Source organism: Rhincodon typus, chromosome 21, assembly GCF_021869965.1.
Source record: "Rhincodon typus isolate 14 chromosome 21, sRhiTyp1.1, whole genome shotgun sequence".
Classification (NCBI taxonomy): Eukaryota; Metazoa; Chordata; class Chondrichthyes; order Orectolobiformes; family Rhincodontidae; genus Rhincodon; species Rhincodon typus.
In genome coordinates, this window is record NC_063352.1 from 7,569,785 (window position 1) to 7,597,597 (window position 27,813).

Genomic DNA, 27,813 nt, shown 5'->3' on the forward strand with positions numbered 1-27,813 from the left:
AAAATAGCTAAGGAATGTGCTGTCTGTCAAATGAAATACAATTATCCCAATTATCATTATCAGCAAAGTGGCATTTTCTGGCTAGTAACCAATTTCACAATATTCCATTTGAGTTCAGCAGGAACTGCTGGGCTCCAGGCCTGGTTGTCCCATTGGTCCAAACCTGGCTGCCAGGTGAATTTCAGAGACGTGGTGAGAGTGACTGCTCTCAACATCGTCAACATTTTAAAGCATGTGAAAGCGATAAACCCAAGCAAACCTGAAGTTAATTTGAATTGCAGTGAAATCTATCCAGTGCTGGGGGTCATAGCTTACACCATGTTTGTGATTGTCAGATGCCAATCATCTCAAGACAGTGCCCTAGGCTCAACAGTCTTTGTGCTGCTTCATCCCTTCCCTCCATCATAATGTGTGAAATGGAACTATTCGCATTTAATTACAGAATATTTAGCTCTGTTCACAATTTTTTCAGATAATGAAGCATACCATGTCCACGTAGAGCAAAGACTGAGTCATTGTCCAGCCTTGAGTTGATGAATAACATTTAATGGCATTACCATCAACATGTCCCTCATAATCAATTTCCTGGGAGTCACCATGGACCAGAAATAGTAGTGGAACAGCATTGTGAATGTCAGAGCAGGCCAAAGGATGGATATTTAGAACGAGGAGCTCACCATATGACTCCCTCGGACTTCCCTAACACCTACAAAAAATAAGTCAGGAGTGTATTGGAATGTTTTTACATCTGCAGCGACACGTAAGATGCTTGACAATAATCTGGAGAAAGCAGCCGCCCCATCCTCGACATGCAGTCTACTAGGCTATATGTTCAGTTGTTTCACTACATGCTCACCATAACTACAGTGTGTGTCTTCTCTGGAATGCACTAAACAACTTGGCACAGTTTCTTTAGTGATGCATTCCAAACATGCAGTCTTGATCTAAAAGGACGAGCAGCAGGCATATGGAAACACCATCAGCGTAAAGCTCCTTTTGAAGTCCCACAGCATTTTGACTTGGACATACGTCAGCACTGTGGGAGCATCTTGATCTTGTACGCTGCAGTAGCTCAAGAAGGCCAACTAGTGCTATTTTCTCAAAGGAAACCAAGAAAAGGCAATATGTGGATAGGCAACTAATCTGAGCCTTGCCAATAATGATTTAGCTTTTGGAAGCACTTTAAATTTTTAAAATGCATGTCTGTTAAAAACAAAAGTTGCTTATTTAGTCATTTGAATCACCACAGTCCATGGTGTCCATCTCGAAATTTTCTGATCACAACCGTTGTATGTTATATCTTCCAAAAATTGAGTATTTTGTAGGGCTGGGGCACTCTCACTTCTGAGAAGATTTTACAGTATGCTGACTCTTTCTTGCTGTCTTGCAGTTCTGTCAAGATATTTTAGAAAAATCTACCTACCATTTGACAGACTTGATATTAATTAAAGTTTTGCAAAGAATGTCTTGATGTCTCTGTGGTTTTACCCAATAAGTTCCTGAAATATTCTTGCATGTAGATTGCAGTTCCATTCCCCAATCTGTGAGACTAGTTGAGTTCAGTGGCAGCAGGCCACAATTGACCTCCACATCCCTGGAACATGGAAGGGAAAACAGACAGAAATTTAGTTCCTTAATTGTTATTTAGAGTAAAATTTTAAGCACTGTTTTGTTCTGATAATGTTGATAGTTTTGCCACAGTTGCTGGTCAGAATTTTAGGAATGTTAATGACATTGCTATAAATAGCGATTAACCAAATTATTTTGTCCACCAATTCCTGATCCTAACAGAAATGATCCAATCTCCAACTACTGACTTTAAACATTCTCTGAGAGCAATAAAATTGTAAACCTTGTCCAAAGACTTTGGTTTTTTTGTATCCCATGAAAATTGCTCAATTCTTGGCTTTTCACAGCCACCTTTATTGGCTTAGAGCCATTATACCAAAGTAAAATCAAAAAAGGATGCATCTGCAGAAAGAAAGATATTAGGAAAACCAAACAAAAGCTTTGTCAAACAGTTTGGTTTTAAGCAGTGTGTTAAAGAAGGCAAGGAGGTATATGAGATGGGGGTGGGGATGGCAGTGCTTAAATTTCAGACCAGGGAAGTCCGGGTAGCTCGTGAATTGGCTGACAGTGTGTTGTGAAAGAAGAAATACGTAAAATGTCAGAGTCAGATGCACAAAGTTTGGATGAAGAACTGGAAGTTATAGGGCTGGATGAGGATACAGAGACGAGTCCTGAAGTGGTTTAAACATAACTATGAGGATTTTGAATTGAGGGTGTTGGGAGCCAAATTAGGTCAGCAATTGTGCCTTTGTTCCCTGATGCAAGGTCAGAAATCACACAACACCAGGTTATAGTCCAGCAGGTTTATTTGAAAGTACAAGCTTTCGGAGCATAGCCTCTCCATCACCTTGTTCACCCTAGTCCAACATCAGCCACCTCCATGCCATGGCTTCCCCAATGCAGATATTTATTATTGAGTTCTTTTGAATTGGCAAAATTACACAGTCTTCCTCCACATGATTTCGGATCAAGATAATCTGAAAGTTCATCATGATTTGATATGTTAACTGCACTTCTCTCCACAGATACTGCCCAACCTGCTGAGTATTTCCAGCATTTGATGTTTTCCTATCAACAGGCTAACAGCTTAGCAAGTGCTGAAAGCACGCAGCTTAACTGAACACTAAGCAGAAAATGTATATTTGGATGTCAGATGAGAACTAAAATTTATTTATATATGAAATATTGAATAATTTTATTATTTTCAGGAATGCGTAATGTACAGAAGACATTGGTGGTGCCATGTTCATCTGGTAGCTCAGGAAGTTCAAGCAGTGATGCAGACAGTGGGGTTTTTGCTGTTCCTACAATTCTGCCGCCCAACAGTAGGCATAACAAGATATATTCACCCAGCAAAGAGACTGACTTGACATTCAGGCAGCGACTGGATTCTTTCAGCGTGAGTTGAAATTTCTTTCTGTAAATGTGACTGGAGAAAAGAGCGAGTGTGCCTTTTACTATGGTTGATGATAATAACAATGTATATTAAAAGATGGGAATGCAATAATTTGCTAGTTTGAGTCAAAATCTTGGAATTCCCTCCCTAACAGCACTATCCCTTTACCTACACCGGTGGAGTGTAGTGGTTCAAGAAGATGGCGCGTCACTAACTTCTCAAGGGCAATCAGGTAGTGGATTAGTTGAAAAATGCTGGCATTGCTGGTGATTCTCATATGCCAAGAATAGCTTAAAAACACAGCTAAAATGAAGGCACATTATTCTACAGATTGCTGCTAATTTGGGGACACTGTAGTAATGTCTCTGGATTATCAGAGACCCAGGCTAATGCTCTAAAAACTTCAGTTCAATTTAGATTTAGTTACTAAACCTGGAATGTAAAGCTAGACTCCAAAGTGGTGATCATGAGAACTGTCATTGATGGTTGTAAAACCCATCAGGTTCATTAAACACCTTGTCTGGTCTGGTGTCCATGTGACTCCAGATTCTCAGCAGTGTAGTTGGCTCTTAACTGTTGTTCTCAGAAATACCCTGTCTTGTCACTCATTTCAAAGGCAATTAGGGGTGGTCAGCAAATGTTGGCCTTGTTAACAATGCCCACATCTATGAAAAGGTAAAGAAAAATAATTGAAACTACAAACAACAATAATAGAATTCTTGTACAGCACCCTATTTGCTAGTTCTAATTATTCTGAAATCTGAAGAATTGCTCAGTTAATAAGTTAAGTTGGACTGTGTTGGTTATTTTATCTTGTTGTCTCTGATTCTGATTTAATTGTATTGTTATTGATGGTCAATGATTGGAACTTTCATAGTTGTGGTATTGCAGGCGTCTAATAGCAGCACAATAATAGCAAGACTATTTAAGTTTTAATTTTTTTGGTCACCTAGTTAGTAATTTAAAACAATCAATTAATAACTTTGTGCCAACAAGTGGTACTGTTAATCATTCTGCTAAACCTGTAGTGTTAAATAATTACTTCAGTAACCATTAAATGTAAATTTGATCACATATCATAAATGTTAAGTATTCTTCTTAATGTTGGAGCTAAGGATGGGAGCTTAATTCTGTTTGTTCATATTTATTCTTTCCTGCAGCATGACAGCTGATTTGGTGCTACAAGTGTGAAATAGTTCCTTTCCCTAACAGTGAGAAGCATCGACTTTAACCTCAACTTCAGTCCCTTTGTGTATAACAAAATGCAAAAAAAAAGGAAATTAACTTAAGCTTCTACTGTTTTAACAGTAACCTGAATACTGTTTTCTGAAATACCACCTTGATGTTGATCAAATAGATTAATATGCTGGTGTAGTAAGTAATTAGGAAAGCTAGTAGAATGCTGTTTCATATTGCAAGGGGAACTGAGTATGAGAGTAGGGAGGTTATGCTTTAGTTACACAGTGCATTTGTCAGGCCATATCTGGAGTACTGTGTATAGTATTGGTTACCTTATCGAAGAAGGGATGTAAATACATTACATATAATTCAGAAAATACCCATAATGAGTGGGTTGGCTTAAGAGGAAATGTTGGATAGGCTAGGCTTGTATCTGCTGGTGTTTGGAAGACCAAAAGGTGACATGATTGAAACATGTAAAATCTTAAGTGGCCTTGATGTGGGAAAAATATTTCCTTTTGTGCTAAAGTCTTGAATTAGGGGTCATTGTTGAAACATAAGGGGCCAGTCATCTAACACAAATAGGAACAAACATTTTCTCAAAGATTTGGAAGACCTTTGAACTCTCTCAACTGGAGGTGTTGGAAGCAAAATCTTTTGAATGCTTGTAAGATAGAGGTAGGCAGATTCTTAATGAACAAGGAAGTGAAAGGTTATCAAGAGTGAAGGCAAGTGTGGAGTAATCATATCAGCAATGGTCTCGTTGAATGATTTGAGCAGTTGAGTGGCCTACTTGTCTCCTTATTTGCATAAATATATCCATTATTGCAAACAGTATGACATGAGGTTAACAAGGTTTTGATTTTCTTTTTGAAGCAGTGCACTACATCAAACTAACTTTTATTTAGAATCCGTTCACTCTAATTTCACTCTAAAGGGTTGCCATTTGACACATGAAACTCTTCGTGCTACTCTTTGTCCATGACTTGGAAAAGTTTTCTTTCTTTTTGATAAGGAATTAAAAAGAAAGATTTGATCTGAGTGAAGAAATATCCAGAGTAATTGATAAGAATTTGTCATCGTTACCCTTCTCAAAAACTTTGGACACAATTTCTATTAGATTGCACCTGCCTCAATTTTGTATAGTTGAAATAATTTCACTATATGTTTCCTACATGTGTGGATTGAAAACGTTTTGCGTTAGCATGTATGATTTCTTGATACGATTTGTGCATGAATGGTGAGGTCAATGCTGAAAATAAATCCTGCTTCATGGATTGTTTATCCTAATTTTGCTTGGTGATCAGCTAACATTACAAACAAATTGTAGTTAATTATTTAGGGGCGCAAACATTTTCACCCAACTGGTCATTTATCTTGTTGCTGTCATTGTGGGATCCTTTCCTGTGCAAACTGGAATTTAGTACACTTAACCTACATAACTACATTTCCAAACTAATTCAATGCTTGTAAAATGTTTTGACTCATCTTGAACAGAAGATACTATATTATTGCATATTATTCTTTGTATCGTAATGTCAATCTCTGAAAGTTGCTAAAATACAAGAGGCCAAAATTCATTCCTGTGTCAACTGTTGCTCCTAGAACTAACCATAAAACCGATTTAAGAGCTGAATAAAATTAAATTTTCACAAACCTAGCCCCAACAATGGCCTGCATTGCCTTGAGCTAGTTTTCAATGCATTTAGAAAACCTTAATCAGATGGTTTATTAGTGAGTGTGGTGCCCATCAGTAGGCCTGGGAATCTGGGTCCTCTGATCACATCTGTTACTATTTCAGAGGCCGCCAGACATTTACCTACCCAAGCAAAGGAAGCTACGAAATAATCGCCCACGCAAACCGCTAGTAGTTCAGGTAAATATTGTTTAAATGTGTTTGTGAACTAAACTTCTGAACCCTTGCGTTCTTTTTCGGCACACGTGTATAATGAATGTAATCATTTGGGATATTGTTCAGTGTTGTTGTCCAAATTGATATATGTATTCTGTGCAAATGTGTATTGTTTCCATTCCATTTTGCATATTATGGCAATAAATACGACGATTTATATTTCTAACTGTTATAAATAGGGACTTGGGCTACAAGTCTGTACTTGTATCACATCAAATGTTTTGTGTCATCTTGATTTAGCTAGTAGGATTCTTGCTTTGAGGTCAAATAAATTATTTGAATAATCATCAATCACAGTATAGAGGAAGAGCTGTCTGCCAGTGTGCTGGCCTATTTGGTACTAGTAGTACCAAATTAGCAGCTCATCTCATTGCCTTGTGTTTGAATATTAGTGCTGAGTAACAGCTGCTACATTAACTGCCATCACTGTCCAAGTTCCGTGGGTAATAGGGAAAGCAAATGGACTGTTGCCCATTGTTTCAAAGGGAATGGAGTATTAAAATAGGATTGCCTTGTAAAACTATCCAAGGCACTGGTCAATACTGTGAACAGTTTTAGCCCCCTCAGCTAAAGGGAGAAATATACTGTCTTTGGAGACGGTCCAGAGAAAGTTCACTAGGTTGATTCCGGACATGGAGGGAGGTTTTTTTTTTGTGGAGAGGTTGGGTTTGTATTCAGTTTAGAAGAATGAGAGGAGATCTTATTGAAACATACGAGATTCTTAAGGGGCTAGACAGCATAGATGTGGAGAAGTTATTTCTTCTTGTGGGAGAATCTAGGACCAGAGAGCATAATCTCAAAGTAAGGGTTGCTCATTTAAAACAGTTGGAGAAGAATTTTTCTGAGGGTAGTGAATCTGTAGAATTCTTTACTGTAGAAGGATGTTGAGGGTGGGCCATTAAGTATATTTGCGGCTAAGAAAGAGTTTTAATCAGAAAGAGAATTGAAGGTTATGTGATTAAGGCAGGAAAGTGGAGTTCAGGGTTATCAGCTCAGCCATGATCTCATTGAGTGGCGGTGCAGCCTCAATAAGCGAATGGCCTTCTTCTAATGTCTTATGATCTTGTATTTGTATAGGAAAATAACTACTGTCAGATGTACTATGGGGTGTTTTAAAATTATATACTACATGCAAGATTTTAATTAAAATTGCTGAGATTGAAGTAGAAGATGAGGCAAGACCATCTTCTATGCTCCTAGTTTACTGAAACGGCATATGCATGTAGAACCATCTTAAATAGGTACTGAGAATAAATGGGATTTTGGTTCAGTGCTCATTCTGTTGAGTTGTTGTTTTCAGTGTCACAGCAATTAGTTGCAAAATGGAAGTTATGTGCTTCCTTAGAAAAAGGAAGAATCCCACAACCTGTGTTTGCAGTTGGCTGATGTGCTCAGTGAGCTGGAGCTTAAAGACCAGTTTGTCTGCTTTTTGGTTACAGTGGGTCTGTGGGCAAGGAATGCGAGTAAGGTTTGAAAAAAATGGAAAATTGGATGAAAGGAAAGGACATGAATGGGAGGTAGATTTTAGAAGATCTAGGGGTAGTCTAAGCGAAGTCTTCAAGATATCAACAGGAAAAGACAGGGTAGATAAAGATATTATTTCCAGAGGTTGGAAATTCTAAAATTAGGGGGCATAATCTTAAAAATTACGACCAGACCGTTCATGAGAAATGTTAGGAAGTATTCCTACACACACAGGGTGGTAGACGTTTGGAATTCTCTTCCACAAATGGCAGTTGATGCTAGATCAATGGTTAATTTTAGATCTGAGATAAATTTTTGTTAAGCAAAGGTATTAAGGGATATGAGTCAGATGCAGGTATATGGAGTTGGCCATAGATTAGTCATGATCTCGTTGAATGGCAGAATAGACTTGAGGGCTGAATGATTTACTCCTCTTCGTATGTTCCATGCTCAGAATTGCATTTGTTGGATTTATGTGTATTCTTCCCCCGGTTTGGTATGTTTTACTTGGGAAAATTTGAGCTGTAGAAATGTGAATTCCAATCCCAAAGGAAGGAGAAGTTTAAAATTGATTTTACTCTACCAAATATTTATCAATTAACTTTCCTCAGCTAGTTGATACTGTTTAATGTTTTTGTTCTATGCATATTTTCTTTTAAGAAAGAACAAAATATAGATTTAATATAAATATTAAATGCCATTCTATTCAAATTGAAGTTTTTGTTTTGTTTCTTGCTGAGTGAAGCATTCTTCTTTTTCTAATCTTTTTACAGCGAACTCTGTTACCACGGCCAACTGGAAATTCCTCTCAACACGTTTGTTCTTTTTCCATCTTGTCCAATTCTGCCACAGGTATCTATAATCACTTGAACAGATCAACAGAATAATATGACAGAAAATGTTGGTTATGTAGCAGGTCAGGCGGTATCTGTAGTGAGAAAACCAGAGCTAACAAGGTGAACTTTCATGGTCCCAGGATGCTGCATTTTTTGACATGAGTTTGGAGGTTTGATGGGTGGTGGTGTCAACCAGGAAAATAGTGAGGATCCATGCAAGCGGCTCAATGGCACATTCTGGCCACCGCTAAACATTCCCATGGACAGACTGACAAGCAGATTAACTGACTGATTGCGGAGGTCATCACTCCATTTACATAATGGAGGCCTCAATGAGGTAATTCTGCTAGCAGTGGAGCCCCCTTGTGCCAAAATCAAACTGTGCAGTGGCTTCCACTGAGAGGTGACTTCCCTCCAGAGACTCTATTGCCCATTGGGAAATCTCTTCGACCCTTATGAGCCATTCACAATGGTTATGCCTTCAATTTTAGGGCCTGCCTGCTTCTCCATTCTAATAGATTTATGGCTCCTTCAATGGTGCCTCTATTTTGAATCATTCTCAGTCACCAAACACCTTAAGCTTCCAATGTTATTTGCTGACCTTAATGCAACTTTCGGAGGCACCTCCAGGATGTCGCTGTGCTGCTGGCAAGAACTGGCTCAGGTGCACCGTCTCATTGGGATGTTAGAGTTATGAAGACAGCAGGAACATCCAGTCCAAGTTTTCAGGTCAATTGTCTTGCAACAGAATGGAGATAGAGATATGATAGGCTTAGGCAAACACTGAGGTAGGGCAAAGATAAGATGGAACTGAGAATTAAAGGGAGATCCAGAAAAAGGAACAGGCAAGCGAGATTGAATGATAAGCGAGTTCAAGGTCAGTTCAGCATTATTAAGACAAGTAAAACCTAACTGTTCAGGCATCAACAATGAAGGTGAATATGATAAACAAGAAGAATGGAAACCCAACAAGAGAAAAGAACAAACCTCTCTAAGCTGGGCATTTTTCTAAAAGAGAAGTCATAGTCGTACAGTTTTTATGGCATGGAAAAGGGCCTTTCTGCCCTTTAGAGTCCATGCCATCATCAAACATTCATCTATTCTGATTCCATTTTCCAGTACTTGGCCTGTAGCCTGTATGCTATGGCGTTTCAGGTGCTCAGCCTTTGGTTATTGTATCTGCTTCCCTCCCTCTCTACCCTGTCTGTGCCCCTCATAACATTGTACATCCGAATTAGCCTTCTCTGCTGTAATGAAAACAGCCTCCGTCTATCTAGCTTCACTTCATGGCTGAATTGCTCTAACCCACAACATCTCCTCTGCACTCTCTCCAGTGCAGCCACGCCCCTCCTGTAGTGTAGCAGTCAGAACTGTACACAGCACTTCACCTGTGACTTAACTAACATTATATGCATCTCCATCATAACCTCCTTGCTGTTGTATCCAGTGCCTTCACTAATAAAGGCCTACTGCCTTCAAGGATCTACGGACACGCACACCAGAGTGCATCTGATCCTCTACTTGCTAGAGTCTTTCCATTCAATGTGTTCTCCCTTGCCTTGTTAGTGCTCCCAAAATGCATCACCCCACACTATACAAGGTTAATTTACACTTATTATAGAACTCCTGTGAGAAGTGTCGAAAGAGGCCATTTGGCCCATCGAGTCTCACCAGTCCTCCAAAGAGCATTCCAATCTATCCCCATAACCCCACACTTACCATGACTACACCACCTAACCTGCACATCCCTGGACACTATGTGGCAATTCAGCATGGCCAATCCACCTAAGCTGCACATCTTTGGACTGTGGGTGGAAACCTGAGCACCTGGAGGAAACTTGCACAGACACGGGGTGACTGTCTGTGTGGAGATTGCACAGTCTCCTAAGGCTGAGATTGCACCATGAGGCAGCAGTGCTAACCCTGAGCCACTGTCCCATTGGTTAAAGTTTTCTTGCTTGCTGTTTACCACACCACCAATTGTCCTGTCACATGGACTTCCTGATCATAACTCCAATGAGTAAAATATTAATGCAGAAATAAGCAGAATAATATGGCATTTTATGCCACTTTGGGTTTAGGGATGTGATTCCATGGGTGCCAGCAGCCCCACTTCCTGACCTAAGTGCCAATTCAGTTGGCTGAGCCTGGAATGGTCAATTTGATGGGTTATCTGCTCGTGGCAGTCATTCCAACCAATTCTGGCGTCCACCCACCCACTGCAACCACACTCCCACCCCCCCACCCCAACCTATATACAGACCACACGCATGCACACTTGCAGCAATAATTGTTGGTAATGGTCAGTAGCATGAGCCCTGGCCAACCTCTGTTATCCTTCCTGATCCAGGGACAATAAGGACAAAGCAAGTGCCAAACTGGTTCCTGTATGTGTAGCTATACCTGTCTGCAACGTGTCATGATCACTCGGTTGTCTGTGTTTTGCTGCAAGTCCTATATCAGTCATGGATTAGCTGGAATTGGTCCACTAAAATATTGAGAAAGGAAAGCTCAATGTTCTGAGGCTCTGTCGTAAATTTGTGCCTTTTCCACCAATTGCATCCCCATCCACAGTTGATCCAGACCATTTGTAAACTTGACTTCTTCTTTAATCTTGAGTGATATTTCTAAGACTGTCTTCTTCCATCCTGTATCATAGTACAGCATAGAAAGAGGCCATTTGGCCCATCAAGTAACTTTTTTATTGCTCAGTCCATTCACTGTGGAAATCCTCATCCATACTTCTGTCACCGCCTGTTTCAACTATTTCAGTGCTGTCCTGGCTGGCATCTCATCCTTCAGCCTCTGAAAACTTCTAATCGTACACCAAATTTTATTTGCTCATTAACTGAGCTTTTAACCTCTGACAGTAAATAGTCCCTGTGTTAAATTGCACATTCAATGTTGGTCTGTATTGGCATCACATTTATGACATTGCACACTTAGTCTCAGGATTTCAGCTTTAGGATTGTTAGCTTCTGGGGTCACTGTATGTTATATAACTCAATTGGTGTAACTTTGGTGTGGCCCCTCCTCCCTAGTTTTCTACTGTACCCCATCTCTCAAACTTTCTGCTCACTGCTTCCTCCTCTGATGATACTTCCCACCACTTCCTTCCCAGATCTTTTTGTTACAACTCCTCAATTTCTTTGCCATCCCCCTGCTAAACCCTCCCTCAGAACAAGGGAGAGGTAAGCAACCAGAAAGAGAGAGTTGGCTAACGAGAGAGGCAATGAGTGGGAGGCGAGTAGGAAGAGTAAGTATGTTATATTGGAAGTTATTTCATATACAAATATAGGAATTTAGGAATGGACAATATTTCAACTTGCAATGCATAACATTTTTTGTTTGTTTTCTGCTGTGAAATCACCTACAGAGCGTAACTACAAATTTTACCTTGGTTGTAAGGAGAAAATCTAATTGCTTTAAAGTTGTTTCATTTAAAGTCACACTTTTTAGGAACAAAACTACAATGCTAAGCAATAAATTACTTTATTTGATTTCTCATCCTCAATGAATCTAATTTTAAATTTTCATCCCCGCCCATCCTATACTCAGTTGCGAACTATGTGCTTTTGTATTTTTTAGGTACAGGTTCCTTCCGTCCTCTTCAGTCGTCACTTTCCAAAGCATCTTTAGCTCGTCCTATTGTTCCAAAAGCCATTCCAGCATCTACTAGCCAGCTCTCTAGTAAGTTACAGTTAGTTCAAAAGTTAATTTTCAAAGTGACTCTAATGTATTTTAAATTTTGTATGTTTTCAATCTTTTATTTTTCTTTTAAGTCCTCTTGATTTGTAGACTGTGAGCCACAGACAGTCTTTTAATTAAGAAGATCTAAGGGCTTGCTGCTAAATTTTTTACATTAATGCTAAGAATTGTCATGGTTCAATGACCATCATGCTCAATTACATGTTATTACCTTCGTAGTTTAGTGAACGTAACTAGCAGATTATTTATGGCAGAAAAGTTTAATATTATCCCTCTACATAGAGTGATTACAAAGAGCAATTCTGTTTTGTATGCTAGCCATTATGCTGTGGCTCTGTATGCACCCAGTTGTTTGTTGTCTTGGTTATGCATTTGACCTTCAACATGGAAACTTTGTACCTGTTATGGATTTACTGATCAGTTCTGTATTGCAAATCCCATTCTATTCCTGTTTATTTGAATTATAATTTTCTAATGATGTATCAACAAGTTGTCTTTTAACAATACTTTATGAAAGCTTTCTCTCGGAGGTTTCACCTGTGCGGATTTGGTTTTTGCAACATGCTGCCCATTTCCAAGCTATTAGACAGAGGTGTACTTGTAGATTTTCAAATTGCGGCAGAGGCTTATTTATGTATGTATAGAAAACAAATGTGATGTAATTGGATACATTAATAAAACTGTTTCTTCTCCATCAGGTGCAATCGATATGGCAGCTAAATCAGCTGGCATAATTCCAGGCAGCCCGATCCAGACACTTGATGCAGAAGGATCGCAAGATTTGACACCTTTGTCAACAGAAGGGATTTCCATAGTAACCTCAAACCAGGAGTTATCCTCAGTCCATCAAAATGGAAGCAACACAGCAGCAACTGTGACAACAGTGAGTTATCATTGGCTGTCAACAGTTAGTCTTCTGTAAACTGTATCTGTGTGCCATTCCTTCTGAATATACTGCAAGCTTTGGTATTTATCTGAGCTAAGTTCTGTGTCTACAGCATACCTGCAATGAGTATAGTTTTTCAGAGTAATTTTACTCACTAATTGCTTTGGGTGTTAATGTCTCTTTCACCATTGTCAATTCAAGCAGCCAAAACACGATCATGCTATTGTATATCTAATCAGTAAGCACTAAGTTACCTGATGCGGGTAGGAAGCTTTTCAGCACACAGTCCCAGAAGACTAATTCTGTTTTTCTGTGTTGGAGAAATGCTCACAAATGGTAGAACCTTCATAGCAAACTTTCTTATAATTGAGGATGATAGTCGATAGGTGTGAGTCACTAGTTTATGTCTGCAGCTTCAGTTTACAATGTTAAGTGCATCGTTGCAAAGTTTTAAATGACCTAAAAAGAATCATATCAGATTGTGGAAATACACTTATTTCATATACTTCTCATTTTAAAAATGAGATGTGGTACATTGTAGACCAAGACCTGAAATTCAGATTAGTGTCTTCAGATCTCTCTTGCCAGGCACGGACACAATGGGCTGAATTGGCATCTCCTGTGTTGTAAATGTGTGAGTTGATAAGGTACTCCTTTACCCCCTTGATACCTGCTGCCTTCCCACTAGTGTCTAGATGTTAAGCTCTTCTTTTGATCAGGAATGGGATGCCCACAGGAAGGAAACAGGGTCGTTCTTTAAATAAGCAATGATGTCACTGGCACCAAGCTGCATTATTATTTGAATGAATGCAACTCAATTTCTTCAGCCGATGAGCTGTTCATCTCCAGAAGTCAACTTGCAAAGAACAATTAAATACAATTTTATTGACTGATTGTGAAAGATACCCTCAGTGTTACAAGCTGATATAAGCAAACTCAAGTTTCTTATATAATTAAGTGGAAGGAACCTGGTGTTCCACTGTTCTTTAGTTTGTATTCAATTTATACCAGATACTGAACTGAAAAATAGAACAAAAATCAAATGGCACTTGAACTATCATGAGCATCTGTGAATTCCATCAGAATTTTGCTTGAAAGTATTGCTTTTTATGAAAGATGTTGTTCTTTTTAAACCCTGTATTAATACAGAGGCTTTGCCTGGAGAATGATTTCGACTGTCTTGGCTGAGGGAATGCTTCCTGTATCTTTTGACTATGTTAAATGCCTTTAATCACTAATTTTTTGTCTTTTCTGCACAGAGGGAGCTTGAAAAACATACACTTCAGAATGGCCTGCCTTCACCATCAAGTGAAGCTTCCAACACATTGTTCACTTCTCCTCCAAATGTCTCTGCACTCCTGGATATATCATTACCAGGACCGCCTGATGACACGTTGTCCCAGGGTGGACCCCACAGCCAAATCAGCGACTCTATCATTGAGCTTGCTATTAACTCTACTCAGTATGTTGGTGGTAAGTAGAAAAATATATAATTGTTGGCGGTTGTGTATCATTTTATCAGTTATATCACGCACTACAGGTTAATTTGAAAAATGAGACCTATTTAACGTGTCTGAAGTAGTATTGTAAGAATATCACTGGCAGAACAAAAGTAGGAAGTTCAACTATTTAGAAAACTGTGTAATTATGTTGTGCTGAGACATGCCTTCAAAATTAACATTTAAATAATAAATGGAGAGTTAGTTGCCACTTACGACACTTTGTTGCTGGGACTCTGTCATTTTTACTCATATTTTTCTTCTACATAAATATTGATTTGTGCAATTGTTTTGTAGCTCCACACTGGAAAATCAATTGTGTGTATGACTAACTCTTAAAGAAAAACCTTGCATTTATATGTGACTGAAGGATGTCCCAACATTTATTATAGCTAATGAAGTATTTTGAAATTTTGTCGCTGATAGAATGTAATTTATTTACTGTATCCATTTCTGACCTAAATCTTGCCTTTTGTTTTAAAAGGTGATGGTGCTTCTCTCTCTCCAACAAAGCTGAATGGTAGTGACAGCTCAAAAAGTCTCCCATCTCCGTCAGCCAGTCCTCAACGAAACTGGATTCCCTCACCAACACATGATCCACAGTGGTTTCCAAATGATTCTGGTGATTCTTCATTGGGTAGTCTATTATGTAAGCATCTTCTAATTGATTGTCCTCCAGAAAGTATGTTTCACCGTACAGTCTTGAGAAATGTAAACAATCGAAAAAGCTTGCAAAATCTTGGTCCCATTTCAAATCTCAAGATTCATCATGAGGCAAAGACTTGTTTCTCTGTTTCTCTTCAATTTATTCTCATTAGTACAGACAGTAAAATGTTCAGTGTAGTTAATACTTCACTGTGTAGATTTAGTATATTAGCATCTATTTTGAGCCCTCTTTAATTTCACAGTGATCTTGATGTAATTTTTTTTGCTGTTTATACATGATGTTTCTCTGGATTCCATAAATGCAGGACAGATCAAGCTTTGTGTCTCACTGTTTGTTGTTTAAGCCTTTCTGACGGGCGTGGAAAGTTTGAGTTATAAAGAAAGGCCGGATAGGCTGGGACTTTTGTCACTGGAGTGTAGGAGATTGAGTGGCGACCTTACAAAAGCTCATAAGATAATGGGGGGTATAGATAGAGTTAATGGTAGTTGTCTTTTGCCTAGGATGGGGGATTTCAAGACAAGGGGGTATATTTTTAAGGTGAGAGGAGAAAGATTTTTAAAAGTTGTGAGGGGCAATTTTTATTTTACACAAAGGTTGATTCACGTATGGAATGAACTTCCTGAGGAAAGTGGATAGAATTACAACTTTTACAAGACATTTGGATAAGTACATGAATACGAGGTTTGGAGGGATATGGGCCAGGACCAGGCAGGTGGAATTGGTTAAGTTTGGTACTATGTCCGACATGGACTGGTTGGCCCGAAGGGTCTGTTTCTGTGCTGTATGACTCTTATGGTCTGTGCAGTGATGGAATAAAGTGTAAAATACAGTAATAATCTAATTAGTGGCTGGTCAGAAAGTAGCATTAGCATGTTCTGTGGCTGGGGCAACATTCTGCCATGAATTCCACACCAGCAACTGAAGAATGCTTAGTGCAAATAAAAGTGAAATGTGTCTAAACTAACGTTTATTTGGAGAATGGGGGAAATGTAATAAATTAATCCCACCAAGAGTTATGGGAATACAATGTGGAGCTGAAGGAACACAGCAGGCCAGGCAGCATCAGAGGAGCAGGAAAGTTGATGTTTCGGGTCAGGACCCTTCTTCAGAAATGGGGGAGGGGGGAGAAGGGAGCTCAAAAATAAATCGAGAGAGGCGGGGTGGAGCTGGGGAAGGTAGGTGGGATGGTGATAGGTAAGTGCAGGTAGGGAGTGGTGGGGATTGGTCAGTGAGGTGGGAGAGAAGATGGACAGGTTGTGTCAGGTCAAGGAGGCGGTGATGAGAGGGAGGGTTGGTCATGGGATGAGGCCAGCAGTGTAGGGAGATTTTGAAACTGGTAAAATCCGCATTTAGACAATTGGGCTGTAGGCTCCCAAGGTTCAATATGAGGTGCTGCTCCTCCAGTTTCCAGGTGGTGTCATTGTGACACTAGAGGTGGCCCAGGATGGACATGTCACCCAGGAATTGAAATGGTTCGCGACCGAAAGGTGGTGGTGTTTGTCACGAACAGAGTGCAGGTGTTCTACAAAGCAGTGTCCGAGCCTCCACTTGGTCTCACTGATGTAGAGGAGGCGACACTGGGACATCAGACAGAGGTTCACCTCCACATCCATCAATGTGGTCTATTGCATCCGCTGCTCCTGATGTGTCACATGTACTCAAAAGAGTGCGGTGAAGAGTTGACAAGTTGCCACTTACAGTGCCATCTTAGGTACCAGGTATCTAGGTGCAGCTTCTTCAGTACATGTTCTTAGGAAAAAAAAGGTAAAATAAAGAAATAAGAAGTCCAGCATTACAATTTGTAGGAATAACTTAGAAAATAGAGAGAAAAAAATAGTTCAGTACAGCAGTCCTTCCAACCCAGTCCATGCTGGTGCCTTGACTCCAGTCCATGCCAGGGTTCACCTCAAGGCCAGGAGACTGCTCTGGAATCACTTCGAGGTTGTCACATGTATTTTTACAAAACAAAATAGTGAGAAGTTTTATAAGTTGCCGTACCACAGCGCCTAAACTAATCTCAGAGGTCATAAATAACAAGAAAAGTAAAAGTTCATCACAGTTCAAGTAACATTACCTGGGTTTGCAGTACGCTGGGAAACTGGGCCGAAATCACCACATAGGACCAGGCCAAGACGTGCACACTAGGACTAGACATCCACGCTGGGGCATTGGAAGACCCGGAAGCCGCCTCCAAAGCAAGAATGAGACCTCCAAGCCAAGACGTGACTTCCGCAGTGGGCTGCTGGAGTACCCAGAAGCCACTGAAGAAGACCCCATGACTGAATGAAATCTCCGCATCGGGGAGATTTGGTCATGTCTCTTGTTGGCAAGTTGGTGTTCGTGTATGTCTTTTGGTGGAAGAAAATTGACTAGAAGGATACACGAACACCATCTAGCCAACAAGAGACATGACCAATTCTCACTTGCTTCACCACACACAGACAATGAAAGACACGAATTCGACTGGGACAACACATTGATCGCACAAGCCAAACAGAGACACGCCAGGGAATTCCTGGAGGCCTGATATTCCAACTGGAACTCCATCAACATACACGTTGAATTAGACCCTGTGTACAAACCACTGAGAAACAAAACCGGATGTAATACCAAGCTCACTGAAAATGTGGGCTCATAATCAGACTATGCTGAGGGATGTTTTGTGTGTTAATGAATTGTTTATTAACTTTTTAAATGACTGCTAAACAAATTACACATTTATGTTTTAAGTGTCTCATCACTTTCCCTTGAGCCTATAGCCGAAAAACTAGTTAGAGTGATAGTGATACTTGAAGAAGTAAAGTTGAGGTGTGGTTTCTGAGAGTGAGCTTATTTTAAATGCATAAGTACTGTGATATAATTAAAGAAGTTAGTACTAAAATGGATCTTTGAAATAGATGCTTCTATTTTATCATCCTCTCAGCCAAAGAGAGGAACATTCACAATACATTTACTCCTTTTAATACTGCTCCATGTGTTGATATGGTCCTGCAGTAGACCTATAACTTTGAACCTTTTGACTCAGAAAGGAATGGTCCCACCTGAGCCAAGAGTGTGCTGAAAAAGTTGAAGAGGTTTAACCCGGACCTTTGAAAGGATATGTGCTATTTCTTGGGCATTCTGTACCCTTTTCGAGAAATGCAGTGGATTGATTTGATATGTTTTGGGTTGTTTGTTTGCAGCAAGTTTAATATCACCTGAAAAGGGACGGAAGATGCTAACAACTGGCAACTGCAATAGCAACAGCAGCTCTCTGCTTGGAACAAGCCTCTTAGATGGGAACTCTAGGGATTCTTTTGTGTCCCGCTCATTAGTAGATGTCTCTGAGGTAAGAACGTGGATTCTATTTGAAGATTAACCCAAGCATTATGTAATAAAGAAAATTCAAAGTACCTTTTCAAAAAACAAATTGTGTATGTAACTATACACATTTAAAGCTCAATTCTAAGAAGCCATGGGTTCTTGGCTGTATTGGCCAAATGTGTACAGGTAGTTTTCCTATAATGCTGTAGTTGCATTTTTTCATGACCTTGTGCTATAGAAACTCACTAAACCTTTACAGTAGAAAGCTTGCGTTATCCAAACAGCATCTACTATTCATTAATCGCGTTACAGCCAATTAGCATTAACGAAACGCACGTTATAGCAAAACTACCTGTAACTGAATATTAAGTTACTCATTTGACTAAGAACTTTCCAAATTATGTAATCCCCTGGAAAATAAGTGGAAGATTAAAATGTTGAGTTAGCCGTAGATTTTGAGACGTAGAGGCTTTTGTAAAACTATCCTGGTTGCTGGAAGAGCATATTGGTAAAGATTGTTACTATTGATTCTGCAGTTGGCAGAATCCATCAGTTTAATCAAATTTCATTGACATTGATTTGATCTTAAATCTTTATACATATTTCAGTACAGGCACTGTACGGGAAGGTAAATGTGCTTTGTGATCAGCAGTTTTGACTAATTATATATTTTAGTGGGTGAGTCCCTAATCAGTATTGATCTAGAACATTTGTTGTCAGTTGTAGAGTGACCATTGATGTTTTCCCAGCTGCAATATTTCATAGAACTTTCATAGAATTGCCTATAATCAAGTGGCAAGCAACTTTGCTACTTTTATATAAAAGTGAATCTCCTGCAGGAGAAGAGCAGTATTGTTCTTGTCCAGAAATAGTTCAGTGCTCTGGTACCTTTTTGACTTCATAATCAATGTTAAAAGCAATTGTTCCAAAAGATTTTGTTGAAGCTTTTCCTGTTGCATTCATCAGGACATTTTGCAAGAATACAAACTCAAGGGCTATATTAATATATGCACTACATGACAGGAATGTACTGCTTGGTTGGCAAGTGGGCTGTTGATTAGAAGAGGTGTACCAATGGATCTTGCACTATAGTCCTGATTGATAGTTAACCGCCGGTCTTGAAATTTTAAACCAGGCAGGTTGACTGTCAGGGAATTGCCCTGAGAGATAAACCGGCAAATGGGTGTCACCTATTTTGTTGAGTTGGAACAGGTGCACTGCATAGAAGAGTTCTTTTGGCCTGCAAAGAGCAGGGCTTCAGGTATTGATATATGTAGCTTTCAGTATGTGCATGCGTACCACCCTGTGAGCTCAACTAATAATTGCAAATTGGTTGTCAGCGTAATTCCTCGCACATTCAGGATTATCTAGCAAATGTTGTCAAATTGCAGAATCACATCTAATGTTAGACACTAATGTAAGCTCTGCAAGCAGGAGCAGGTTGAGTACAGTTGATACCTTGCTTGTTGTGAACAGCCGAGGGAACATGCACCACCATTCTTTGGGACGTAAGGCCTATGCATTTGGATTCGCACTGACACTGAAATTTATATACTGCGGTACTCATTTGTGTGATATGCAGAATATCTTTTTTGCATGATGGCAGCATCCTAATAGTGGTGAGCACCATTCATGTTGTTACTGCAGCACTGAAACGGCTAATTTTGCCTGTGGCTCAAATATTTGAGACACTTTATTCTTCCAGGGTAAGCTGAGGTAAACTAGACACTTCTTGGGACTTAGAAGTGTTGCCTTAAGGGCCTTCGATGGATTTGAATATGTAGTGTTTTTGTATTCGGACAAAATATCTTAATAACTGCAATATGAAAAGCTTCAACAAAATGTTGTATATCAGCAGTACATGTTCTAAAAATGTAAAGCTGCTATCTAATATCTAGCAAGGGAAAGATTAGTGTTATTTTTCTTGCTTCAGTGTTGACATAGATATTGTGCAAGAGTACAGTACAGTTTTAATTTCAAATTAGCCTTGAGTCATGGAGTCATGATGATGTAGAATAAGACCATTCAGTCCAAGTCCAGTTAGAGTTTTGATAGACAAAGGAGTCAAAGACTTTGGAACGGGCTGACAGCAAGTGGGTTTGAGACCACAACTGTATCATCTGTGATCTTTTGTACGACAGAGCAGACACGTGGCCTAATCCTGCTTTTAAGTCCTGTGTTCCTTTACTGGCGTTCTGTAGAGCAACCCAATCAGTGCCATTCTCCACCTTCAATCCTATAATCCTGCAGGTTCAATTCCCTTGAGTGCCTATCCACTTTTCTTTTGAAATAATTCATTGTCTTCACTTGCACTGTCCTCTTCAGCAGCGAATCCTGTCTCGTTCCCACTTGCTGCACAACAACTTTTTTTCTTTCCTAAAACCTTACCAGTGTCCCCTTGCACTCGTACCATCGGCTAATGAAAACAACTTACCTTTATCCAACTTAACTTATCCTGTCATAACCTTGTACCACCTCTTTAAAATCTCCCTACAATCTCCTCTACACCAAGGATAATAACCCTAGTTTCTTCATATTCTCTCTGTAGCTAAAATCTCTCAAACCTGGAACCATTCTGGTAAATTTCCTCCACACGCTGTCTAAGAACATCCTATCTTGCCTGAATTGTGGCGAGCAAAGCTGGACACAATACTCTAGAGCTTTATAAAGTTCAGTATAACTTCCCTGCTGTTGTGTTCAACATGTCTACTTTTGAAGCCCATGATTCCACATAGTTTCCAAGATCAGTCTGTCTCTGCTCACTTACAGAGCTGTGCCATTTAAGTCTATATTGACTCTCCCTGTCCTTTCTCCTGAGCTTATCTATGTCCTGTTGCAGTCAGTTGATGTCCTCACTGCTTGCCACACCTGCAAGTTTGATATAGTTGGCAAATATTGAAATCTTACTCCATTCCAATATCCAAGTCAATTTTATAAAGTACATCCAAAAAAAAAGCAGTGTTGCAACATTTCAGACATGTCACAAAGTTTTCATTCAAGACTAATTCAAAGGAAGGTTTAGGTTGTTTTGGATCCTTGTGGCAAAAAAAAAGTTCTGGAAATGCACCTGTGCTGCTGACTTGCTGATCTGAAATCATCTTCAAGTATTTTTATTTCATAGCTGCCCTATCAGCTACACATATTTCATCTGAGGGAAACACATTTATTTCACTTCTCCCTAATGCTCTTGTCTCTGTCTCTATTAAATAACAGAAGAGGTAAACTAAAAACCGAGCAAGGGATAAGTTCCTCTATGCCATTGTATCAAGTAATTCAAAGATAAAAGCAAATCTCAGGCATTAGCTGAGAAAAGATTGGTCAAAAAGAGAGAAGAAAGGAAAAAAATTCATTTTGAGCATCTGTGCTGTGTGGTGAATCATGCACTCATTCAATGTTTTTATTGTCAAGGTCGACTCTCAGCTGGTGTGTATGATGAATGAAAGCAGTGTGGATTACATTGCCCGCTTTAACGACCTCGCCCAAGAGCTCTCAGGGGCTGAGACTTCAAGGAAAGAGATGCTTTTTGACAGCGGCCCTCCGATTGGTGATCTCTCACAGTAAGGTCATGAACCGAACAAAAGGGTGCGTCTAAAGCCGCCCCCACAACCCCCCAGTTTCTCAGCACCTTGCCAATTAAGCTGCCCATAACGGGCATTGACTACTGGAGGATCCATTTGTAAATGACACTGAGTTTTGAAAAATGTGCAATAAGTTTGACAGTACTTCCCGTGAATCAGTATTAGGTTTATGATGACATTAAGCTGGCAGTCAATGACTTTGCGTGAAGCTAATAAACAGAAGAGCCCAAAAGGATCCTGCGATGGGACTGAACACTAGAGTGAAATTCTCTTTCAACGTCTGAAACTGAAATGCAGTTAGAGCACGTGCTTGGATTAGGCACGCAAACAAAACCGTTTCTGAGAACTAAAGGTTTCATTGTAGATCTGATAATGTTCTTATGGTTTGTACCAGATTATTTCTGGATTGACTGAGAATGTTCTGAGAGAGTTATACAAACCTTCTGCTTATGTATAACACACCCATTAATGCTTTCCATTAAAAGAAAAACAGTAGTAATCATAGTGGGGGTGTCAAAAAAAAAGGAAAAGTGACTGTGTATTCTACCTGAATGAATGTTGAAATACATGGCTCACATGCTTATAATGATTATTCTGTCATTGAGACTGATTATGGTAAAGGGAGATTATTAAAAAGATAAAGGTAGCTTGTACTCATTGCATTTATGCCATTAAATGTCTGTCTAATGTACAGATGAGTACTTTTGAGAATTCCATTTGAGCTGCATGGTGCTTTTGGTAGACATGTTCAGAGAGTGTACAGAATGTACTGGAGAACTTGACAGTCACAATCAAGTCCCTGATGGTCACTTTAAGAATCAAATCCATTGCTTAGTCCGCACATGTGGTTTGGTAGGTGCTAGTTTATATGTAGTGGGCTTGTATGTTCATTGCAATTTTGATTATCCTGACGCGAGCCTCCTATTCCCAACTTTGTTCCCACATACCAGATTTCTTGTTCACACTGGCCCTTTTCATTGTTCTCATTTACAGTTCTATTGTTATGGCACTGGTGGATCTCCTTTTTCCCACCAGGGAGCCCCTTCTTTTCTGTTTGCTTTGAGCTGCTGTATCAGCTCAAATGGGCCATCCATTATGCACTAGACTATGGTTCAGATGCCATTTTGATATTCTCTGTAAATGCTTAGATGATTTACATTTTACAACATGGGAAGCAAGTAGTTTGGCCTGTCTAGGCCCATTACTGGACCTTGATACCTTGTCCTCTTTCCTTATTGTCTGTCAGAAACAAAACTGAAGTTTGATGCTGAGGCTGTTTAATATGGTTGATCCATCCAAAATCAAGTTTCTGTATGCCCCTTCCCAATTTTGTTTCTGTGCTTTCGATTTTAAATATCACTTTTTTTTCTCCGGCTTCACCCACCATCGTCGTTGTTGGCTTTCCCTCTCACTCAACCTTGTTGCTGACTTCTTCTGAGGGTTGCTAGCCTCTGCCATGGGTGTTCATATGACTGAAGGTGAATTCTCAGCCCACATGAGGCAGCATTCGTCACTTTTCTCTTCTAATAATGTATAGATATCTAATTACATGTAAAATATAAAGATTTTTCATCCTAAACGGCAGTTGCATATTTTCCCTTTAAGGTTAATGTATGGGATTGCCATGCCCTTGGGATCCATTGGGCCACAGTTAAACTTTGCAGTTGCACTGTTGACTTTTTAATATTATTATGAAAGCTCTTGTTGGCTCTGTAAGAACTTTGAGAGGTGCAGCTTTGTATCCAAACAGAATTGCGGTCAGTGACCTAAGTGTAAGAGTGCAATTAGTGTAACTCTGGTCTGCTGGCCGAGCCTCACAATTCACAGATTAAGTTTTTAGAAGAATTTTATGCCTTTTTTTTCAAAAAACATCTCAAATTCTACAGATTGTGCACTACCACTAGCCCCTAGTGATATGTGGCCTAGATGATAACGTTGTTAGTGTTAATGTGTCGTACAAGGTGACTTGCATTTCATTTCCTAACCCAAACTATGGTTAACCAATTAGATCAATATATAGCACTGTCCCTAAGTAAGTTTTACTGTCCAACAGCATCCAATTGTTGCTCGTTGGCTGAGGACCAAGCTATTGCATCTATAGGCACGCAGGAACAAGGAAAGTAATTAAGCTGAATTGTACAACAGTGGACCATTTTATTAGGACCACCAGTGTATGTTACAGTGCATTAGTTGCGTTGCAGGTTTATTCAAAATGTGCTACATGTCAGAAATAGTGATTTACAAAATTTAGGCAAAGGTATATCCAAATATGCAGATGCGTTTGTTGCTTGTGATACTGGCAGCTCACAATTTGTAATACTCTTGAATTTTTTTTTAAAGCAATAAATCTCTTCTGAGAACCTGTAGTTAATCTGCATCTTGCACCCACAGTTTTGTATTTTCTAATCTAGTTCATAGCAAAATAAATATGCAAATAAACAAGATCTTGGCATCTTGCAACGTTTTATCCCATCAATTTGGTTTCTTCAAATTTCCACTGCTTTGATTTCAAATAATCATACGTTGTTGATTTAGGATGACGTTCTGTATTGGAGAAGTTATAATTTGTACATTGGTTGAGTAATAAAGAAGGTATCTACTTTTGTAGTTTTAGCTTGGTTCGGCTGGAGTGAGCAGAAGACAATAGTGTGTACTCAGTGCACTTTTCCTGCTGGGAAGCAGTGACCTTTTGGTAGTTTTCTTTGTCTTTTCTTTATCTTTCTGACATAATTGCAGAAGCAGTTTCATAAACGACTAGTCAATACATGAAAGTTCTTTCCCCCTTTTGTTATCGATATTCCATCTCTCTTTTACCATTTATGTTTGACTCAATTAATGGCCTGGACGGTTGTGGCTGTGATTAAAGTTTTCTGTCCCCTGAACCGGGCCCAGTAGTAGGGAACTGGGTGTGTTATAATGTATACTTGGTTTGTACAATTCTTAAGTCTATTCTCTGTATCAGTTAAAAATGAAGAACTTGCTGAAAATGTTTTGGGGGTAGAACAAAAATTAATTATCCAAACAAGCCCAAACTCAGACTCTACTTGTTCCTCCTGGCTTGAACCTCCCATTAGGAACGTTTGAATGCAAAGTGAAATGTTAGTCAGAATTCAAAGCTTCAGTACTTGTTGGTTTTACATTTATTGTTACATCAGTGGTTTTCCAAGTGTAACCTTTCATCTTCTTTCTGCTACTATGTGTAGAGCTACAGATTTTATAATCTCCATTTTCCATGGATTCCCTTTGATTAAATGGTGGCTCCTTTCCAAGATTAAGAAAGTAAAGCTACATGTTTTTTCACTGTGCTTTAATAAGGGGAGAAATCTTTTTGTTTTCTCAGTCAAATCAATGCTCTGATTGAGAAATCCTTATACAATGCATAGTCGGAGTCCCCTGAAAGTTGTCCAATTTGATATCTTCACATTTTAGAAGTCATCGATGATATTGTGCTCAGTGCAAATGTCAGTTGTTAATGATAACCTACTTCCTCTACAATCTCCATCTTGACTTGCCACCTACCAAATCATCCTGGCCATTTGAAATAAGTGAATATATCTTTATTGCTATTAGACCCTAGTGTTGCACAACCACATGGTGCCTTTACATAATCCTGTCACTGACTGGTAAATGGCTGCTCTTTGAAGGTATGAATAGGTTGTTCCAAATTGAAACCAAACTTGACATGCAGACCAAGACCAAGACCAAGTTCAGCTGTCAAAAGACCATGTGATTAGAATTCAGTTAGGCACCAGCATGGTCATATAGATCAGAATAATTTTTAATTTGGTATGAGTGAATTATAGCTAAAATCCTACCAGCATGGTGGCTGTCTTTTTGAAGAGCATCAATTTGTTTGTTGTCCAAAAGAAGGAATACATTGTTATAGCATTCATTCCATTTCATTCCATAACATAATTCTGTCAACTCTGAAAATATTGTTCTTTGGTTCAGAGGTTTGTTTAACTGCGTTGGTCATGGGCATATACAGCTTTATGCATCTGACAACAGATGCATATAACTCAACCCTCTTGAATCAAACTTGACTTAATCCTTGCAGTAATTGTGCAAAACACAAGTCACAATATTACAGTAGGCAGATTAACACCCTTCACTGAGAGGGTTATCTCATTTCTAATCAGATTGTTAAGAGCGTTAGAACTTTTATTGAACATTTAGCCACCAAAATTGGGGACCTGAAAATGCCAGACGGCCTTTTTATTTTTGAGCCAATTAGTTGTTACTGTTTTTGGTTTACAGTTCCCTCGGTTTTGATTAGTTTGTATTTGTGGGATCATGTGAAATCTGGGTAGTATGTTTCTAATGGAATTTAATCTGCAGCAAAACATTTTCTTTTGCACAAACAATGTTTTCATTTTACAAGTAGTTTTAATTTGTTAACCACCTTTCAGCAGTTTTAGTTTTAAACTTGCACTGAAAGATGTATTTTTCAAATATGAATTTAAATTAGTATGATTCATGTAGTTTTAACAAATTAGCGGTTTTTCTAATTCTTCCTCTAATGATTCCATAGTCCCTTAACTGACCCCGTCAGAGAGATTGGATGTTTGCCTGTGTTACTAATGTTCTTTTAGGCATTTAATTTACCTAATATCAAGAGGCAAAAGCATTTCTTACAACCAAAATCACATTGGCAACTCATCACAATATTGTGGCAATCTTTCTGTTCTGAAAATACTGTTAAATTTCCATGTTGTTCTGGGCTGTGTTGAGTGAATAATTGATGCTGTTGCTCAACAATTCAAAAATGCACCCAATTGCAGTTGAATTATTTGCAGTGTACACCTAGCAGTATTACTTTGTATTCCTAGGAACAGACGTAGGCCATTCAGTTGTTGAGCATTTACACCTAGGTGCAGCTATCACCCTGCTGTCCAGTGTGATTGACCAATCCTAAACCTATGCCTCTGGAAGATTCTGCATTGTGACTGAAGCTTTGAATCTTGACATCTTTTTTGTTTCAGATCATTTTGAAAGTGTTTGGTGAGTGTTACGTGTTAGAGAGAGAATTCCCCATCAGAGCTTTTTCAAAAAGAAAACACGAATTAAAAATGGTCTTTTATCCTTAACATACTTGTAAATTTTTGTTGGGATATTTATTTTTAAACATTGGATGCTGAGACCTGATTCAAGAAAACTGACTTGAATCGCCGAATATGGCAATGAAAGGTGATTTAATATTAGCAGTCTGTCATGTTCAAGATATGAATATTCACTGTCCTTGCATTATTGGGCTTTAAATCCAACCCAATCTACAGCAATCCTCTGCACTTATAGATGGCTAAACTATGTCAATAGCATCCACTGTTTAAACATATCATAAAATAAAATCAGTAGAAATACGGCAAAAACACTGATTCTAATTCTGTAATGGTTTTAACAAAGCTGCTGGTGGGGAGAGACTATGAAGTTGTGATTGATGCACTACAATAGAAGGTTTTTCTTTGGCTTTGGAGCAGGTTCTGAATGGCTTTTATGATGTAAATGTTGTACAGAAGCAGAAAAAGATTGTTCATAGCATTGTTTCAATAAAAAAAAGCCATATCAGTTGTAAAGGTTTTCGTCCCCTTTTGAGATGTGAAAACTTTTAAACAAAACAATTCATAAACTGCCCTTCCCTAATCTTTGTACCAAATGTGTAAATTATTTTTGACTATTTATTCTGTATGATTTTAAGAGTTTTTTTGTGGTTATTTAATATGCAAAGAAGCTGTTAAACTTCCTTGTTGGGTTCTTTGTTTAACCTGTAGAGCTGTTTTTTTATTCTTGCTGATAAACACATTTTAAATACAGCAAAA

At 39.0% G+C, this 27,813-nt stretch overlaps 1 protein-coding gene across 2 annotated transcripts in view; it reads left to right on the plus strand.

Annotated features, from left to right (window-relative positions):
* cramp1 (cramped chromatin regulator homolog 1) overlaps positions 1 to 27,813 on the plus strand; it is a 61,504-nt gene extending 33,691 nt beyond the window's left edge. The window contains exons 12-20 of one of the 2 annotated variants that reach the window (XM_048609529.1): positions 2,778 to 2,968; positions 5,946 to 6,020; positions 8,294 to 8,372; positions 11,945 to 12,046; positions 12,763 to 12,947; positions 14,210 to 14,423; positions 14,934 to 15,098; positions 18,299 to 18,444; positions 21,828 to 27,813. In XM_048609529.1, the coding sequence (XP_048465486.1) occupies positions 2,778 to 2,968; positions 5,946 to 6,020; positions 8,294 to 8,372; positions 11,945 to 12,046; positions 12,763 to 12,947; positions 14,210 to 14,423; positions 14,934 to 15,098; positions 18,299 to 18,444; positions 21,828 to 21,980 (1,310 nt within the window). In that variant the 3' untranslated portion in view covers positions 21,981 to 27,813. The remainder of the gene's footprint in view (positions 1 to 2,777; positions 2,969 to 5,945; positions 6,021 to 8,293; positions 8,373 to 11,944; positions 12,047 to 12,762; positions 12,948 to 14,209; positions 14,424 to 14,933; positions 15,099 to 18,298; positions 18,445 to 21,827) is intronic. The other variant, XM_048609530.1, reaches the window with a different exon arrangement.